The sequence below is a fragment of the Hemicordylus capensis genome, chromosome 6 (genome assembly GCF_027244095.1).
Source record: "Hemicordylus capensis ecotype Gifberg chromosome 6, rHemCap1.1.pri, whole genome shotgun sequence".
NCBI classification, from domain to species: domain Eukaryota; kingdom Metazoa; phylum Chordata; class Lepidosauria; order Squamata; family Cordylidae; genus Hemicordylus; species Hemicordylus capensis.
Genome location: NC_069662.1, coordinates 123,535,135 through 123,555,106, shown reverse-complemented (window position 1 = coordinate 123,555,106; position 19,972 = coordinate 123,535,135). Strand labels below are relative to the sequence as shown.

The 19,972-nt window shown below is 48.6% G+C and overlaps 1 protein-coding gene across 7 annotated transcripts in view; it reads right to left on the bottom strand.

Moving 5' to 3' along the window:
• CRPPA (CDP-L-ribitol pyrophosphorylase A) overlaps window positions 1-19,972 on the bottom strand; it is a 94,354-nt gene that overhangs the window by 53,561 nt on the left and 20,821 nt on the right. For all 7 annotated transcript variants that reach the window (XR_008310040.1, XR_008310039.1, XM_053262938.1 and 4 more), the window contains one exon: window positions 2,465-2,614. Coding sequence is in view for 5 of the 7 variants with exons in the window: in XM_053262938.1 (XP_053118913.1) it covers window positions 2,465-2,614 (150 nt within the window). In the remaining 2 variants the exon portion in view is untranslated. The remainder of the gene's footprint in view (window positions 1-2,464; window positions 2,615-19,972) is intronic.

Sequence of the window (19,972 nt, the reverse complement as noted above, 5' to 3'; positions counted from 1 at the left end):
TTTAAAAAATGGATTTGTTACTATGATGCCTCATAGCATCAGGAAATACCCATGTTCTAAAACTACAGTCAGTCTGCAACAGAGAATACGCAAGTACTTGGTTTTTTGTCAAAGTTGGCAGGAACTAGAAAAATTATATACATTTACTTCACTGTATATAGTTATTAATCACAACTACAGTTTACAAGTAGAAGAGTATGACCGATATTCAGGCCACACAGACCAAGCCTCCCACAAACAAAAAGATGTTACCAATTATTTACTAATAAGCAATTATTTATTGAATCGAAATTATCTCCCCCACCACCACACACACACACACACACACACACACACCACCAGACCTTTGTTAGCGGGACCCATTCACTGTTGCCAGCGAATATATCCATTTCTGGATATATTATCTAAGCCTGACGGCTCCTGGCATGACAGAATTGCTCCTGTAAGGATTTAGGAGACTTCTGGAGCAAGTTCAGGGTAATGCAAGTTAACCAGTAGCCATGAATAGAAGCTCTCCCTTTATGTATTCCTAATCACAGAAGAAAAATGAAAGTCTGAAAACATCCTGTGAATTAACGTCTGAAAAACATGGAAGGTCTTTTACAAGACTAATAAAAGCTTAACTGAGTATCCTTCCCAACTGTTGACTAACTTAAAATAATTGGCAGTGTGCACCACAATATGATAGGGTAGTCTGACTCGGTGGGCAGTGGTTTGAGAATGTAAGATCATGGCCTAGAACCATGAACTCTAAGTACCTCTTCGTTTTAGTGATAACTGAGGCCTGTTTCTCAGAAGTCATGGAATGAAGAGAGGCACACAAGAATTTAAATGATAGTTAAAGTCAAATCAAATGGTTTTGGAAAGCAACAGAGATATTAAGAACATAACATTCAAGAAAAAGAGCTTTATATGAACCATATTAAAAGAATTAATAGAATAAATCTTTGCTGAAAGTTTGTGTTCTCAAAAGTCATGAAGAAGGGGAGCTTCCTGTGAAATATCTACATCCTATATGTGGAGTGATTATCCCATTAGCAAAGCCACCCTTTTTCCTCTTCCAATGTTACACTATTTCTTTAAAACTTGGCGCGCCTTGCCCTAATTATACAACAAGGTTCATACTATATCCTGAATCCACCACTATACCAAAGACATAATCAAGTGCAGAGCTACCTAAGTTCACTCAGACCACCAATCTTGTTTCAGATTCTGAATAAATTAAAACATTACTGAACTAAAGTCTCATGAAAATTATTAATCAAAACTGTATAGTACTTGTTTAGACTCTGCCTTCCTGCAACACAATGAGGTGGGCAGATGGTGTATTCATGCTTCCTGCGCATGCTTTATGGAACATAAGTATGAATGGGAATTGCCATGAAGCAATGGAAATTGGAAGCAGATGAGATTTCCTTAATTGTACGAGTCCAAACAATTTGAGTCTGCTTCTTTCTTGTTCACACCAGGACAACGTATGGTCAAGACTAACACTTAATGTAATATAATGAACAACCTCTCAGATTTGTTCTTTTGTCACATTACAGGAAAGTTTAATGTGACTGCAGACTAAAAATATGTTGTAGAGTTAATGGATCAGGCAAACAGAAGTTCTATCACCAAACTGAAGGTCTGAAATCACTTGCAGAAAAAATGTTCTCACTTTCTAGTTTTTTGTAGAAACTAGATTACAGTTTATCGGGCGTAGGCCATCTCCTTATGCTTCAATTAAACTCCAAGTGCTTGGCTTTTCTATTTATTTAAACTTGAGCATGAGTGGGCCTGACTCTGTGCACAAGAGTATTTCAGTTGCTGGACTCAAAAAGTAATGTTCTCAGAAGCAACACCTAGTGTGCAAAAGCGCCTAATCAAGGAGGTCACCTGCCAGGAGGACTCTCTTCTAGCTTTCATTAGAATTTTAAAATATCAAATACAATCAAATCAAATCAAAAATATCAAATACAATCATATGATCAGAAAACTCTGGAATCAAGTTACGTTGCAATTTTCCAGATGAATTGGGTTGCTCCAGTGGCAATAGCTGGGCCCCTCTGAGCTAAAGGAAATGGCTTTAAAGTGCTCCATTAATACAAGAACAACCACTCAAACTGGTGTGTCTGTTCCAGCAATGGCCACTGAATAGCATGAGAGCTTTTTACAGAAAGATGTCTGAAGCCATAGGAACATATTTGTTCCATCCAGAAAGTTGTACTGAATGATGCATTTACTGAAATAAATGGGTTATTTGGTTGCCATCTCCAGAAGGGCTCAATGGAAGAGCTCACTTCCAAAGTGGCTAAAAGAGAATCTAAGGGAGAGTTGGAGGGAAAATATCCATTTCATAAAGTAATATAAATGTGCTGTTCTTTTCTCCCCAAAGAATACATGCAAGTCAGTAAGGAAAGAAAATGGGGGGCGGAGGCAGGGGGAATACATTTCTTTTTTAAAATACCAAAATTCTTACCTGACGATATGCTTGATAGATTATATCAAATAAGAAAGCCTGAGGCATTTCACTTGCTCTGTACTTGGCACGATCTAGTGAATGGTCTAAACATCCGTCAGCAGAGGAAGCAATAACAGTGGAGACAAGAGGACGGATTGCTCCTGCTGCCTAGGGAAAAACAACAAAAAAAGGCTTTAAACATAGATTTACATGTTTACCTTAGTTAATCTCTGCTTAAAGAACAAGTCCAAACAAATTAAGGATTTTGACTTCCACATATATTGTTGGCCTGATCCAAACAGTCACTGCAACTCCTCCTGGGATATATCACACGTCATATTCCAAACGATCCAAGTAAAAATTGTACATTGCACATTGTGTTTATAGTCAGGCCTATATACGATCACATATTTATATTACATTGTAGGAAAGCAGCAAAAACAAACATTTAACCTCTTGCCCAATGAAGGACCACACAGCGAAACAAGTGTTCATATTTCTGGAAGACTGTTTAGAAGGTCTGTTTAGATATGTTCATATGAACATATGAAGCTACCTTTACTGAATTATACCATTGGCCTCTCTAGCTCAATGCCATCTATATTGATTGGCAGTGGTTTTCCAGGGTTTTAGATAAGAGTCTTTCCTAGCCCTACCTAAAGATGACAGGAACTGAAACTGAAGCCTTCTGCATACAAAGCATGTGCTCTACCACTGAGCTAGAACTTTCCCTCAAGAGACATATTCCTTTTGACAACATACACCTATCAGATCTTCAAAATTTATATACAAGAGGCAGAAACTTCCTCCATAAACATCTTTGAAACTTCAGTTGTTTCAAAACAAAGCAGCTAGACTGATTATTAGTATGAACCACAGGTTGAAAGTTTTGAAACTGCTTTAGGGATGTGCAAGCCGGCTCGCTTCATGCTGGGCTTGACATCGAGCCGGCCCAGTTCGGGTGGTCTGAGTTCGAACCAGACCCCCACCCGGGTTTGAAGAACCAGCTCGGGGCTATACTTCTAAAGGGGAAGCTGGATTCCCCTTGACAAGTTAGGTGGGATACCCTAGCCGACTAAAGGGGAGTGGCGAGCAAAAGGGGAACCTTTTACCTATAAAATGAAGGCCCGGGGGGAGGCAGAGAAGGCAGCAGTGGTGAGGGCACCCCCAACCCCCTGCTCCGGGCCTTCCAAATAACAGTTCGGGGTGGCTGCGGCCCTGTTCAGACTGTCATTTCGGCTGTGGGCCTGTTCAGACTGCGGGCACACTGCAGCCTCTCATGTCTCTGCTGCCTCCACAAACCCCAGGGCCTTTCCTTTTAAAAGTAAAGGATTCCCCTTGCATTCCCCCTCACTTAAGCTAAGGAATCCAACTTTATTTCTAAAGAGGAAGCCTAGCCAGACTCCCCTTTACAAATTTACCCAACAAGCCAGCTCGATGGCTGAAAAAGACCACACCCGATTCAGCTGAGGCCAAGCCCAGGCCAATTCTGTGCATATCCCTAATCTGCTTCACTGGTTTCCAGCAAAGTGCTGGTTATACAGCTATTCAGCTTGGGGCCGGGGTATTTATGAACTTCTCTGTCCCCAAGATATTTTGGTAAGGGATTTCCCCCACCTGCAGAGCTTATGCAGGTGTCAACTGCGAAGTGGTCTTTTAGAACATAAGAACAGCCCTGCTGGATCAGGCCCAAGGCCCATCTAGTCCAGCATCCTGTTTCACACAGTGGCCCACCAGATGCCGCTGGAAGCCTACAGCAGGAGATGAAGGCATGTCCTCTCTCCTGCTGTTACTCCCCTGCAACTGGTACTCAGAGGCATCCTGCCTTTAAGGCTGGAGGTGGCCCTCTGATTAGTAGCCGATGATAGACCTCTTCTCCATAAAGTTCTCCAAACCCTTCTAAAAGCCATCCAGGTTGTTGGTTGTCACCACATCTTGTGGCAGAGAATTCCACAAGTTGATTATGCATTGTGTGAAAAAATACTTCTGTTTGTTGGTCCTAGATTCTCCACACCATGCATGATTTTATAGACCTCTATCATGTCTCCCCACAGTCGTCTTTTTTCTAAACTAAATAGATCCAGGTGTTGTAGCCTTGCCTCATAAGAAAGGTGCTCTAGGCCCCTGATCATCTTGGTTGCCCTCTTCTGCACCTTTTCCAGCTCTACAATGTCCTTTTTTAAATGTGTTGACCAGAATTGTACGCAGTACTCCAGGTGTGGCTGCACCATAGTTTTGTATAAGGGCATTATAATATTAGCAATTTTATTTTCAATCCCCTTCCTAATAATCACTAACATGGAATTGGTCTTTTTCACAGCTGCCGCACATAGAGTCGACACTTTCTACGAGCTGTCCAACACGACCCCAAGAACCGTCTCCTGGTCAGTCACCTACAGCTCAGAGCCCATCAATGTATACTTGAAGTTGGGGTTTTCCGTCCCGGTTTGCATTACTTTACACTTGGCAACAGTTAAGCTCGTTTGCCATTTTGTTGTCCACTCCCCCAGTTTGGAGAGATCCTTTTGGAGCTCCCCACAATCGGTTTTGGATTTCACTACCCAAAAGAGATTGGTATCATCTGCAAATTTGGCCGCCTCACTGTTTACCCCTGCTTCTAGATCATTTATGTATAAATTAAAAAGCACCGGTCCCACTACAGATCCCTGGGGGACCCCACTTTTTACTTCCCTCCATTGTGAAAACTCTCTATTTATACTTTCCATTTCCTCTGTTTCCCGTCCTTCAACCAGTTAGCAATCCACACATATACTTGTCCCCTTATCCCATGACTGCTAAGTTTTCTCAAGAGTCTTTGATGAGGAACTTTGTCGAAAGCATTCTGGAAGTCCAGGTATACTATATCAACTGGATCATCTTGATCCACACACTTGCTGACACTCTCAAAGAACTCCAAAAGATTTGTGAGGCAAGATTTACTTTTGCAAAAGGTAACCTTTTCTATGGCAACACCCAGCTTATGGAATGCCTTCCATACATATACATGGCACAAAAGCTTCCAATGCTAGGTAAAAACAGTTTTATTGACCTACCCAGGCATTTCAATTAGGTGCATTGTTTTATTGCTGGTACAATTAGATTTGATTTTCATCTGACAGTTTTGTGTGTTGTCATGCTTATTCTTATTCCTGTTTTTGCTTATTCCTATCTTGTTTTATTACTGGTTTTGTATACTTTTATTATTTTGTGTGTAAATTGCCTTGAAAAAGCTGTGATGAAACTGAATATAAATAAATTTAACAAATGTAAATCAATAATTGAGGCTGAAGAGTCAATTCATAGGTTTTGTTTGTTGCTGATAGCAAAGGAGGTATGGGCTGGTGCGATCTTCACAATGCAAACCTTACTTCTGAATAATGTTCTGCCAACACAATTATTTTAGATGCGAAAGTGGGGATACAATAGGACAAGATCCCAGCCTTCCCACTTTATAGAGCAATTCATCCAACCATACAGCCACAGAAACAGCTTCCATAAGAGGGCATTCATAACCATATGCACTTTTAAACTAAAGTAGAAAACACATCAGTGTTTATATGTTTGCAACAGGTAGAAACATGTACTACTATTCAGACTTCTGCACTCCGCCAATTATATCTCCACTAATCAACATGCTTCAGCCACAATCTGTAATTACCATTTCTGTTAGCAGAATTGTCTCAAAGGTACTCCAAGCTTAAGAATACCACCTTCAAAGATCAACAGCCACTTGCAATTATGAGATTCAAATTTTTCAACAATTTCTAAAGAAGATTAAGACAAACCTTCCGAATAGTTGAAAATTAAAATACTGTATTAATAAGCTATTCTTTTATTAGCAAAATTATTTTAGATTTTTTCTTCTAATTTCAATGGCTGACAACCACTGAAAGTAAAGTAAAGTAAAGATAAGGTAAAGCTAAAGTTGTGCTATCGAGTCGGTGTCGACTCCTGACGACCACAGAATCATGTGGTTTTCTTTGGTAGAATACAGGAGGGGTTTACCATTGCCATTACCTATCAAGTATGAGATGATGCCTTTCAGCATCTTTCTATACCACTTCCTGATATAGGCGTTTCCCATAGTCTGGGAAACATACCAGCGGGCATTCAAACCAACAACCTCTTGCTCCCTAGGCAAGTTACTTCCCTGCTGTGCTATTAGGTGGATCGACAACCTATATATAGAAGGGCAATTTTCACCACTTTTGACTGGGAGTGGTGGGAGCATTCTGTGAGACCCAGAATTATGTCCCTGAGCACTGCATGCCCCTCAGGGACATAATTTCAGGCTGCACAGATCACTTCCCAAGGGTAGGCATGATCAGGAAAAACTCTCCCCATCCCTGCAAATGAGCAGCCACATTGCTAAGGCAGGGCCTCAACCACTGTGGGTGCGTTTCTTTTGCTTACTTGCATGCAAGATCAAAAGCTGACATTACCCTGAACGGCTTGGGCCTGAGATATCTTAGAGAGCGCCTTCTTTTACATGATCCCCACCGCACATTAAGGTCATCTGAGGAGGTCTGTCGCCAGTTACTACCCGTTCGTTTGGTGGTGACTCAGAGGCAGGCCTTCTCTGTAGCTGCTCCCAGGCTGTGGAATGCACTCCCAGCAGAAATTTGTAATCTTAATTCCTTACTGACCTTCAAGAGAGCCCTTAAAACCCATCTGTTTGCCCTGGCCTTTCAGGGTTTTTAATTTGTTTTAATTGTTTTAATATTTGCCCTGGTTCTCCAGGGTTTTTAGCTGTTTGAATGCTTAATTGGTTTTATTCTGTTTTTATAGTTTTGGTTTTGATTGTTAACTGGTTTTACTTGTTTTTATTCTGTTGTAAAATGCCCTGAGCCATTTTGGAAGGGCGGTATATAAATCGAATAAATAAATAAATTACAACATGTATGCTTCTTTATTATTATGGTATTGGTTGAATGCCTTGACCTTGCTCTGGAGTCTGTTTGCTTCATAAAGGACTTCATATTGGCCACTGTCCAATATTCCACAGAATTCCAGTGATCAGGTGGAACAGCTGTCCCATTCACTTATATCCTGACTATGCTCCTATGGACATATGTAGCTGCCTTTTCCTGAGCCAGACCACTCAGAAAATGTTCGTTAGCCCAATGTTGTCTACCCTAACAAGCAGTTTCTTACTCTTAGCCTGCTACCCAAGACCTTTTAAAGTGTAGACTGAACCTGGGATGCAAAATATTTGCAGCAAAAGCACCATTGTGCATAAAGCACTTCTTAACATAAGAGAACAAGGTTAATGCTTGCATTGATGATCATACTGTGCAGAGGCTTTTTGGGCAGTTTTGTGTGTCCAGACGAGAGAAAGGCAGAAATTCCCTACCAAATGAGATTGTCTTCAAGGCTGTTTATTTTATACAGCACCAGCTATTCCATTTTACCTACAAAACAGAAAAAGAACTGGAATAGGAAAAACTCAATTCTTTCAATTCTTGTCACCAAAGATGCAGCAGCTACTGCTCTTCTATGCTACAACATAATATTTCTATCTTCTAGTGTCCAGGCATGGCTCTTGCAATTGTATATGCCAGGGCTGCAGCTGTACCCAATGGACTAAAAGTCACAAGTTGTTTGTATTTTTAAAATTCAGTTACATTCTTTTTCTCCTAAAACATTAAAGATTTTGTGGGGCATATAAAGCATAATTTCAGTGACTTTTTCTTTGTCCAAATAGCCACCCAAATTATGCTTTGGCACCATAACTGAAACATTGAAATGAGGCAGAAATAAATGTAATATTTACTTCAGTAGAAGGTAAACTAAACATGACTGTCCGTTAAGATTATTAAGCTATTTTGAAAGGCATGTAAGGTAAATGCCTTCAGCCTAGGGAATGTGGGAACTTTCCTCCTGATAGTGGAGACATAACCCAATCAGTTTTCCCAAGAGCAGTCCTCCCTTGAAGTACACTAAAGATTGTATAAAATGATGCTTTCAATGGGGGGTTGCCATGAAACATTTTCTACATACACTACTTCCCTCCAGTTTGTTTCTTCCAGCCTAGAATTAGGGATGTGCGGTTCGGTTCGGATCCGGACCGGTTCGTCCGAACCGGTCCGGATCCGGCGGCTCGATCCCGGACCGAATCGGGCCCTCCCGGGGACCGAGCCAGACCGAATTCGAGCCGGTTCGGTACCGAACCGGCTCGGGTTTCCCGAACCGGTTCGGGAATGAAATTGAGTCTCTGGAGTGTCTCTTTAAAGTTCCAAGTGTGTCCTCCATTTTGTGTCTCCTTCCCGAAACTTTTGCTCCTCCTTGCATCCATTTTGTGATGCTATTTCCAGGCATTGTATTGGCTGCGCTATTGATCCTTGATTGGCCAGAATGAGTCCTTTGGTCTGGTAGGCTGCTTGGCTGTTGCACTGTTGAGAGCTGGCACCCTGTTGGCCGTGGGGGGAGTGCAAAGGTGGGGGCTCCCAAAGGAGGGAATTTCAAACCTATATAAACCCAAGCCTCTTCTCTGGAAACTTCTCTTGGCTGCAGTTGTGGGATCATCTCTGAGACCTGCTTGCCCTTTGCTGGCTGCTCTGGTGTCTCTGTGAGTCCTGACTGTGTCCTGTGTCTCTCTGTGTGTGCTCTGTCTAATCCTTTGTCCACCTGCCCTTTGTGACTCTCTGTGTGTCTCCTCTCTCTGTCTGTCTCTTGTCTGTATACTGTGTGTTACTTCACTTTACTTTCTTCTTAATTTCCCCCAATTTTCCCTGTTCCTTGTCTGTCTGCTTTTCTCCCCCCCCTCCCCCCCTTTCCCTTCTCATCCTTTGGGCCTACCCTCCCCCTCCCCCACTCCCACCCACTGCATCCTCATTGCTTTAAATCTTCTTCCATTAATTATTGCTCTTTGTCCTGCCTTGTTGTTGTCCAACTTTTTGATTTTCACATTGCATTCCATTGGTTTCAGTTATATATTGCTTGCTGGTTTTGCTTAAATTGTACCATTTTGTTTGTTTCTGCTGACTGCTGCTGCCCTGCGAGTTGGTTCCCTGAATCCCTCCCCCCCACCCCCAGAGGATTCTGTTGTTGTTTCTTGTTGTCCCATATAATCAGTTTTGGTTCCCTGCTCCAAACTTGCCCCTCCAAGTCCAACCACACCCCACCCCAACCCCACCCCATCCAGCCTTCTCCCAAGTTTGCTGCTGCCAAACCGAGTCCAGTTTTCTTTGCTTGGTTCCACTTATTCATTTGCTATTATTAATTTGCAGCAATTGTGGTTTCATTGTCTCTGTTCACTTAGTGGCCCCCCTCAGAGTCTGTGTTTGGTTCCCCCTCCCCACACCCCCACCCCCAAGTTTTTTCTGCTGGTTATAGTCTTTCTTTTAAATTTTTTTTTAAACTTCTGGCTTGTGTTCTCTTGATATATATTGCTTTATATATTTTGCTACCCTCCTCCTCCTCCTCCCCCCCCTGCCTGCCCCCCCCACCCTCCCTCCTCCCAGACCCTACCCTAGCCCAGGCCCAGCTCCTCCCCCAACCACCCCATCCAGCCTAATCGCTGCTGCTGCCCGAGTTGTTCCAGTTTCTCCTTTGCTGTTTGTTGTTGCCCCCTCCCCTTCCCCCCAACACCCCTCTGCCACACACTAGCCCCCAACCACACACACCCTCTCTGCTCCCCCCACCCCACCTCTTTTTCTCCTTGCCCCTGACTCTCTCCACTCACCCCAGGCCCCCTGCCACACACTAGCCCCAACCACACACACCCTCTCTGCTCCCCCCACCCCACCTCTTTTTCTCCTTGCCCCCGACTCTCTCCACTTACCCCAGGCCCCCTGCCACACACTAGCCCCCAACCACACACAGCCTCTCTGCTCCCCCCACCCCACCTCTTTTCCTCCTTGCCCCCGACTCTCTCCACTTACCCCAGGCCCCCTGCCACACACTAGCCCCAACCACACACACCCTCTCTGCTCCCCCCACCCCACCTCTTTTTCTCCTTGCCCCCGACTCTCTCCACTTACCCCAGGCCCCCTGCCACACACTAGCCCCAACCACACACACCCTCTCTGCTCCCCCCACCCCACCTCTTTTTCTCCTTGCCCCCGACTCTCTCCACTTACCCCAGGCCCCCTGCCACACACTAGCCCCCAACCACACACACCCTCTCTGCTCCCCCCACCCCACCTCTTTTTCTCCTTGCCCCCGACTCTCTCCACTTACCCCAGGCCCCCTGCCACACACTAGCCCCCAACCACACACACCCTCTCTGCTCCCCCCACCCCACCTCTTTTCCTCCTTGCCCCCGACTCTCTCCACTTACCCCAGGCCCCCTGCCACACACTAGCCCCCAACCACACACACCCTCTCTGCTCCCCCCACCTCTTTGGACCGCTGCTACTGCTGTGTCCTCCCCCCACACCTGAATCCCCCCTCCCTGCTGCGCTGCGCTTCTCCTCTCTCCTCTTTCTCTCTATCATCTCTCTTTCTCCTCTCTCTCTCTTTCTTTTCTCTCTCTCTCCTCTCTTTCTCTTTGTCCCTGCCCCCCCTCTCTTTTCTCTCTCTCTTAGTCTTTTCTCTCTCTGCTCCCCTTCACTTTCCACCTTCTCTCCCACAGCTGCAGCCGCACACAGTAGCCTACCCACCTGGCGGCTGCCATCGGTTTTTTTTTTCTTTTTATAGTTTTTGGTTGATTTTGTCTCTGCTTGGGGGTGAGTTGAGCGACACAAATAGTGTTGTCTCCTCACTTCTGCCCCTCCATCGTTGTTGAACTACCCCGGTTGCCTGTGTGCCTCGTGCGGCCGCCCTGCTGTGTCTCAGCCCAGGGTGGCTGGCTGGCGGCGGCGAATCCGTGACCAGCAGTGAGTGGCAGGAGAAGGACCGGAAGAAGAGGGGTTAGTGCGTGTGCGATTGTGCACCTTTTGTTGCCCCTTTCTCTCCCTAGCTGGCGGTTTTAAATAGGGACACCCCTATTCTGAAATGCATTTGGGTGTGGGGAGGAGGGAGGGAACCTTGGAGAGGAGATGTACTGTTGTAAAACTTGTGTCTTCATGCCCATGCCCAGTAAAGAAATTGCTGCTGTGTGTTGCGTTGCATTGCATGCGTCTTGCAGGTGGTTTTTGAACAGGTGCCTTCCAGAGTGCTTCCTTGCCTCTGGGGCAGTCTGAGTGGGGTCCAGGGTTCTGATGCGATGCTGCCACTACATGCTGGGCCCATGCCATGCCAGAGTGCTTCCTTGCCTCTGGGGCAGGCTGAGTGGGGTCCTGGCTGGGCTCTGATGCTGCCACTACATGCTGGGCCCATGCCATGCCAGAGTGCTTCCTTGCCTCTGAGGCAGTCTGAGTGGGGTCCTGGCTGGGCTCTGATGCTGCCACTACATGCTGGGCCAATACACACGTATGATGATGATCATGATGTTCAATCCATGAGGCTGCCATCAAGTGTTTGCTGCTGCTTGCTTGCCATGGCATTGGGCAGGCAGAGTCACAGAGTGGGTGGGTTCAACCTCTGTGTTGGTGTGACTGGGTTCTGGTTTTGGTTGTGTGCAATTTAGAGTCACTAAATAGGCTGCATTGAGTTTGATGCTCCCCCCACAGGAGCATTACTTGAGAACCACCCCCCAGAACCCACACTTTGTGTTCCAGTTCACTAAATAAGGGTTTCCTCCTTTGATCTGCAGGTTCCCAAGCGTTGACTGCATCCCTCCCCCACCCCCGGTAGGTGCTGTGCCCTCCCCCCATCCACTCTCCCCCCCCCAAAAAAGCTAAAAACTTGCCACCCACACCACAACTACTCCACCCAACTGCCCGTGCCACCCTCCCACACCGGGGTTCCACCCTTTAACCCCCTATTTTTCTAAAAAAAACCCCTCCCAGACCCATCTCCCCAATTGGCTTGGTGGTTGACTCCCAAATTCAAAAAGGACACCCTCCCCCTCACTTCGATTGGCTTTCCCCCCCATATCAAAAAGTCTTCCTTTCCCCCCAATTGGCTTCCTTTTTTGAAAACAAACTTCCCCCCCGCCGCCTCCAAATCAGCTGCCTTTTTTTTGGCCCCTAAGCCCCTCCAAATTATTTTTTTGACCCTGTCTGGCCTTCCTCCTAAAGTCTCCCTCCTTCTGACCTAGCAGCATGTCTGAGCGCCGTGTGGCGGGCAGGGCTCGCTCAAGGCTGGCAGGCAGAGGTGGGAGAGGCCAGGTGCGGGGTGCGCCTGCGGCACGGGGAGGGAGAGGACGCGGGGAGCCTGAGGACACCCCAGTTCTCCCCATTGGAGAATTCTTTGCTCCGGCCCCATCTTTGGTGCGCAGGATTCAGTTCCCCACGCCTGCTGCCGCCAATCGCGGCAGAGGCAGAGGCACTGTTAGGGCTGTGGCGGGTCCCTCCTCGCCGGCGGCACCAGGTGCTGCTGAGCTACCGCCAGTTGTTGAGGTGGAGGAGACTGTGGAGTTGGAAGAGCAGGTAGAGGGCGGTGAGGACCGTGCGGCTGGCAGCGATGCAGCCAGGTTCTCCCTCCCTCTGGGGCCCCTTCCCCCTATCCTTTCGCCGCTCAGTGGGGCCCCCCCTCGTGAAGCCCGACACTCTGGTGGGGAGCGGTCTGGCGAGGTGGTGGAGGAGAGGCCTGCCTCTCCGATGCCAGTTGAGCCGGGCCCTTCCTCCGCTGTGGAGGACGGAAGGGGCGGGTTGGGTGGCAGCAGTGGGCAGGCAGCGGCGGCCGCCCCCCCCCCTAGGACTGCAGCCACCCTGCGAGAAACGGCCTAGGACGGCGCCCAGGGCGCAGGAGGCCAAGGGCAGTGGTGCATGGGTGCATTTTGAGGTCCCTCAAGATGCCCCATTCCACGCCCGCTGTGTCCACTGCAGGATGCTTGTCAGCCGTGGAAGGGACCCTGCGCACCTGGGTACGACGCCTATGTGGAGACACCTAGAGCGTCACCACCCAGGTCTCAGGGGACAGGCTGGCAGCGCTAGTGCGCCTTGTGCATCTGCCACTAGGGCGGGCAGCGGCAGTGTGCCAGCCAGCAGGCAGGCTACACTGCCCGTCCAGCGGTGGACGCAGTCCTCGGGCAGCCAGCGTATTGTTCGCGTGGACCATCATCACCTCACCCGCCTCATAGGGGAGATGATTTCCACCGATGACCAGCCGTTTCAGGTGGTCGAGAACAACGGCTTCCGCCGTATTCTCCAATACCTGGCTCCCGAATACGTCATCCCCTCAAGGACGACGTTCAGCCGGAACGTGGTCCCCTCCCTGTACCGCCGGTGCAGGGAGCTCGTGTCGGCCGAGCTGCGTGCAGCTCCGGCCGGGACAAGCGTGCATTTCACGACTGACCTCTGGACCAGTGTCAGTGGGATGCACGCTTCTTTCCTGGCCCTCACTGCCCACTGGTGGGGACCGGAGAGTGAGGGGACCTCCGCGGGCGATGCTTCCGGGTCCGGCGCGGCTCCCGATGCACTACGGCACAGGTGGGCCGTCCTGCACGTGGAGACGATGGACACGAGGCACACCGCGGAGGAGGTGGCGGCCGTACTCGACCGCCAGATAGAGGAGTGGATTGGCGGGTGTCCACACCTCTCCCGCGGCTTCATTGTCACCGACAATGGAGCCAACGTTACCGCCGCTGTCGAGACAGTCATGGACTGTGTGAACATACGGTGTATGGCACACACGCTCCATCTGACCGTCAGGGACGCCCTTGGCCTTAAGGAGCTGAGGGCGTCCCAGGAGAAGGGGGCCCGCCCCATCGCAGGTGCTGTTGCTGCCACGGCTACGCTTGTGGATAAGTCCCGCAAGCTGGCCGCCCACTTCCACCGCAGTGAGAAGTCCAGGAGACTGCTTCGCCAGAAGCAGGATGACCTTGGCCTTCCTCGCCATCTCATCCCTACGGATGTGGAGACGCGGTGGAACTCCACCTTCCTCCTGTTCCAGCGCCTGTTGGAGCAGGAGAGAGCCCTTGTCGCCCTGGCGAGGGACGAGTCCTTGGATGTCTGCGACTTCTCGAACGCAGAGTGGAAGCAGATGTCCGAGGCGGTGTCGGCACTCGAGCCCTTCTAGCTTGCCACGAAGGGCTTGTGTGGCGACACCACTCCCTTGAGCCAGGCGCTGCCCACAGCTGTTGGTCTCGAGAAGCTGATGGGTGGACTCCATATCTCTCTGACCACGCCAGAGGGTCGTGCTCTGGCTGGGAGGCTGAGGTCTGGGGTTGACAAGCGGCTCGTTGATGTGCTGGGAGACAGGGAGGAGTATGTCCTCGCTTGTCTCTGTCACCCAGCCCTCAAGGGCAATGCCGTGAGTGCCGACGACTTGCCCAGGTGGAAGGGCATCCTGGTCGAGAAGGTTAGGGAGGAGGAGGCCGCTAGGGCCCGCAGAGACCAGGGTGTTGGTAGTGGTGCGGGGGCAGCCCTCGCGGCCCAACCCGCACCCAGCAGCAGCATGGGCGGCCAGCCGGCGTCAGCTTCCCCTTCCCCTCCCTCTTCCCAGTCCAGCAGCGCGGCATCCCAGGCGGCGCCATCGCAGCAGCCATTTGCTACCGACTCGAGATCCGCCCAGTGGTTTCAGCGGTTCTGCTATGGCGCCATGCCTGGTATGCGGGAGGCTCGACCTGCCAGGCCCCCCTCCAGTGCTGAGCAATGCGTTGCGCAGTACTTGGAGGAGCCTGTGGAGGGAGACGGCGTGGACTGCGCACAGTTCTGGGCGAGCCGCCGCCAAGTCTGGCCGGACCTGGCGGTGGTGGCTGTGCGCCTCCTCTCCTGCCCCCCAACCAGTGTCCAGAGCGAGCGGGTGTTTTCACGTGCCGGGGACGTGGTGACACCCTCTCGCTCCCGCTTGGACCCTGGTCTGGTGGAGCAGCTGGTCTTCCTTAAGGTGAACCTCCCCCTGTTGGGCTACCCCAAGCTGCAGTTTGAGACGGGCGAGTGATTACCGTGGGTTGCCCCATGGTTGGTCACCTGCCTGGCTCGAACTCTGTGCTTATCCCTACCCTCCCCCCTTCCACCTCTAGCTGAGCTGACGTGACAGATGCTGAGCCGTGCCAGCCAGTCGCAGCGTGTAGTGTGCCCACACAGAGATGCAGTTGTAGTAGTAGTTGTAGTGCTGCGACTGGCCAGATGTTTACAATGCCCACGCCCACCTAAAAAGAAACCCAATGCTGACCAGCACAGGCCCTTTATCTATCCACCTGTCAGCATTTGGGGACCTGGCGTGGGCACGGCACACCCCCCCAAAGTAGCACAGCCCACGGAGTACTAGACTTAGCGGCAGCAGCGGGTATACGTTCAAAAATGCAGTGTAGATATGTAAATACTGTATGTAAATAAACATGTAAATAATTTTTTCTTTTAAAACCCCATGTCAAAATCAAGCCTCAAAATTATGCAAAAGAAAGAAAAAAAGGTGACAAAGGGAGAACAAAATGATGAATGCCAAATGAATTGATTTTATTGAAAATGTCACCAGAAATCATGTGTGGGGGGCTTGGTTTACATGGAGAAGATGATTGGGTGATTTTTTGAAATGAAACGAATGAATTATTATCATCTTATGTTCATCTTGATTGTGGTCACTGTTGATGTTGGCTGATGGCAAAAAACCCAAAACCATCAGAATAGCAATGAACTGGCTGCCAACACAACATATTGATTGATAACTGTGCAGGGGGGGAATTGGGTCTGTGTGTGTGTGTGTGGTGCAGGCTCAGTCTGTCTCTTCCTGTTGTGTGTCTGTCTGTCTGTCTGTCTGTCTGTGTGAATGGATGCCTAGCACTGTCTGTGTGTGTGGATGCTTTCTGTGTGTAGTGTGGTGTCTGTCTACATGTTTTTTTTCCTCCCCCCCATGCCTCCCTCCATCCTTCCCCTCTCATCCTCTCCCCTTCCTCTTCACCACCTTCCATCCTCCCTCCCTTCCAGCCCACCACCACCTCACCTGCCCCCAACCCCGGTCTGGCAGATGATGAGAGTCTGGTCTCTCCCACCGAAGCACACACGTGAGCACGTGTGTGCACAAATATGTGGCTGACCAACTCTGAGCCGGACCCTCCCCCCTTCAATCCCCTCTACATCCCTCTCCCCCTCCCCTTTCCTCCCCCCTGCCTCCCAGCCTCCCTCCCTGCCTCCCTCCCCCCTCCTAGCTAGCAGCGCACACATACACACACAAAACACCTGTGGTGGCAAACACCACCAGCACACATGCACTCACACTGGTGCCACCACCTCTGCCTTGGGCCTCTGTGTCCTTGAGCAGATATGTGGTGGTGGACCAGAGAAGCATTTCTTTCCAGCAAGGCAAAAGGCATGCACTCACTGCACACACACACACACACACACACGAAGAGGTGAAGACGAGAAGAGGCAACTTCTAGAACCAGCAGCAGCAGGTGAGTGTCGTGTAATTGTGTTGCTTCCCAAGGCCACTGCCCATGCTCAATGCTCAGTCTGCTGAAACTAAAGAACTAGCTACAATCACCCTTCCTCACATGCAGCTCAGCTCAGCTCAGCTGCACAGCACACTGACTAACTAGACACTACAGCTGGTGGTAGAAAAAACAGAAGTCTAGATTCTAGAAGATGTCCTGGTGGATTTTAAACTTTCAAATCTGTGCTAGGATTGCCTCGCCCGCCTCCTCCTCCTCCTCCTCCTCCTCCTCCTGCCTGTAATTGTGCCCTCTCCCCTTGCAGTTGCGCCGTCCTGATGGGTTGGTGATGTGCGTGCGCCGTCTACTTGTTAGCTCTCTCCTCCTCATGTTGGCTGGGCTTGCCAGGCACTGGCTGGCAGCAGCTGTTGGCTGTGTGCTAGGCTCAGGCTGTGGCGCGCGTGACTGGACTGGGAATGTTATTGTAGCGGCAACACTGGTTGTGGTGGTAGCAGTAGTAGCTGTTGTTGTTGCTGGGCTGGTGGCTGCTGGCCTGTGCTGACTCTGCGCACTTGGTCTGGTCTGGTCATTGGGATGCAGATGTAGGGTGTGTGTGCATCATCCATGGGGAGCATCAGAGCAGAGCAGAGCAGGTTGGCTGGTTTCTGTCTGTCGGGCCTAGTCAGTGGCAGGCACTGAGTGAGGCGGTGGTTCCTTTGGGCATCACGTCACCCATCATGCAGAGCGGCAGGTCTGCTGCTCTGCTGCTCCGCCTCCTGCTTCTTCTCTGTGTGTGCTGCTCTTGTGCTTAGTGTGCTGCTCCGCTGCTGCTGCTGTGCTGGCAGGCAGCACAGCAGTGGCCTTTTTGTTAGATCAGAGAGTGGGTGTTGTCTCTCTGAGTGTCCTCCTCTTACTTGCTTGGATAGGAGTGGTGGTAGTAGGTAGGCATTAAGATGGACTGACTAGGTGTTACGTGTTAGGCCGCCCAGAGAGAGGGGCCAAAAAGATGGGGTGGCAATTGTTGGGTTGCTCCTAGTATTATTGGTGAATTTCTGAAGAAAAATTTTTTTTCCATTGGCTAGAATGGGGGTTCGGGGCTGCCCCAGACCCGCCTCTGTGGGGTGGCAGCACCGCCAAAGTGGGTCCGGGGCCATGGCAAAAATGCCCTCAGTCCCTCCCAGCAATCCCCGTAGAGATAGGAGTGATGGTTCTGTTGTTTTTCTGAGGTGTTCTGAGTGAGTGTGGATTCTGTGATAGCAAATGAGAGTGGATTCATGGTGTCTCATTGGAAATCTCATAAGCTATCATAGAATCTACACTCAGAATACCTCAGAAAAACAACAGAACCATCACTCCTATCTCTACGGGGATTGCTGGGAGGGACTGAGGGCATTTTTGCCATGGCCCCGGACCCACTTTGGGGGTGCTGCCACCCCACAGAGGTGGGTCTGGGGCAGCCCCGAACCCCCATTCTAGCCAATGGGAAAAAAAATTTTCTTCAGAAATTCACCAATAATACTAGGAGCCACCAATTGCCTTGGGATTTTTGGGGTGGAGGACACCCATGGGTGGCTACCACCCACCCCAGCTTTTTTGCCCCTAAGGGCTCCACATTGTGAGTTATGGGCAAAAATTTATTTTTTGAAAAAAATTTGTAAAAAATCAGAGGAAGGTCCAATCGACTTGAAATTTGGGTGGCAGGTAGAACACAATGTCCCCTTCAAAACCAGCCACTTTTTGTGATCCGAACCGGTTCGGTTCGGATCCGAACCGGTTCGAAACCGAACCGGACCGGGGGGGTGGTCTGGCAAAACCAAAACCGAACCACCCCGGTCCGGTCCGGACCCGGTTCGGACCCGAACCGAACCGGGAGAACCGGTTTTATGCACATCCCTACCTAGAATAGTTATTCACTAGAGCAGAGTGAATGCTAAGAGGCAGTAGAACCCCCAGTGTCTCAAACTCCTTAATTTGTAGTGCTGGGACTGAACTATTGAACCTTTCTAAACTATTCTGTGAAAATTGAAAATGATGTCATGAGTCACTGAAGAGAAAACATTTAACATAATTTAAAGTCAGACAAAAAGGAGGGCAACATTGTCTTAAGGCTATTTACCCAGCTGCTGGAGGACAGTTGTAGAACCTGTCATAATAAGACCATCAGGAAGGAAGTTTTAATCTGTTTATTCCTAAATGCAAAATGGGATGGATAATCAGAAACACAATGCAAACTACAGATTCAATGTTCGTAACCTGATACCATGCTGTTTATTAAGCCAACTTCAAAAAAAAATCAAGATAACTTGATGGCATACCATGTTATTTCCAACGCATTACAAAAAGGAAAAAAACAAATTATCTTTAGCATAACTTTTTGATCATTTGATTGATTTAAAAAGGAACTTTTACAGTCTAAAAAACCTTCCAAAAGATAGATTCATTAACTTCCTTCCCCATTTCTACTATCACGTATCTGAAAGTCATAATAATGATAATAGTGTCCAGATAAAGCAACTTTTTGATCTTGGCTGAAAAGATACTTACATATATGATGAGGTTAGGCACAACTGTGCTATACTGCCTCAACTAAAATAAAATGCATACTGATTGTACATTGCCTGAACTCAGTGGCAAGAATAAGTGGGTGGGGGTGGGAATCACTAGCCAAGTCAAATGCGTGTCGCAAACTCCTGGGTTTGAACTAGGAGCCTCATGATTAAAGGCTGGAACTCAACCTAGCAAACTACCTCAAGCCTCAGAACCCTGTCCAGATACTAAAGGGAATAAGGATGTGTACCAGCATTCTCCCTAGGATCTGCAGACAGCAAGAAGCCTCTGGATCAGCAAAGCATAACTACTCAAAGTCGGGTCTTCTCTCCTTACCTGCTCAATAGAGCATTAGCTTCTGCCTGCTGAGTCAGACTCCAACTGAAGTCCTGTCTCTGGCTCCAATAACCAGCCTTCAGGGACTCACATATAGCTGTTCACAGCCCCGACAGGGTGCAACACCAGCATCCCTTTGTTAAAAGTTACAAGAGAACAGTCTTTTCAATTAAGTTAATTATCTATCTCTAATTTGTTGAATTGCCAAATGCCCCAATACTGTCAAGATATCCTAGAAAAATCACCCTAATGTCCTACATTTTTTATTTTATTTTATTTTTATGTTACATATTTTTATACCGGCCAAAACTTACATCTCTGGGCGGTTTAAAACAAAATAAAAG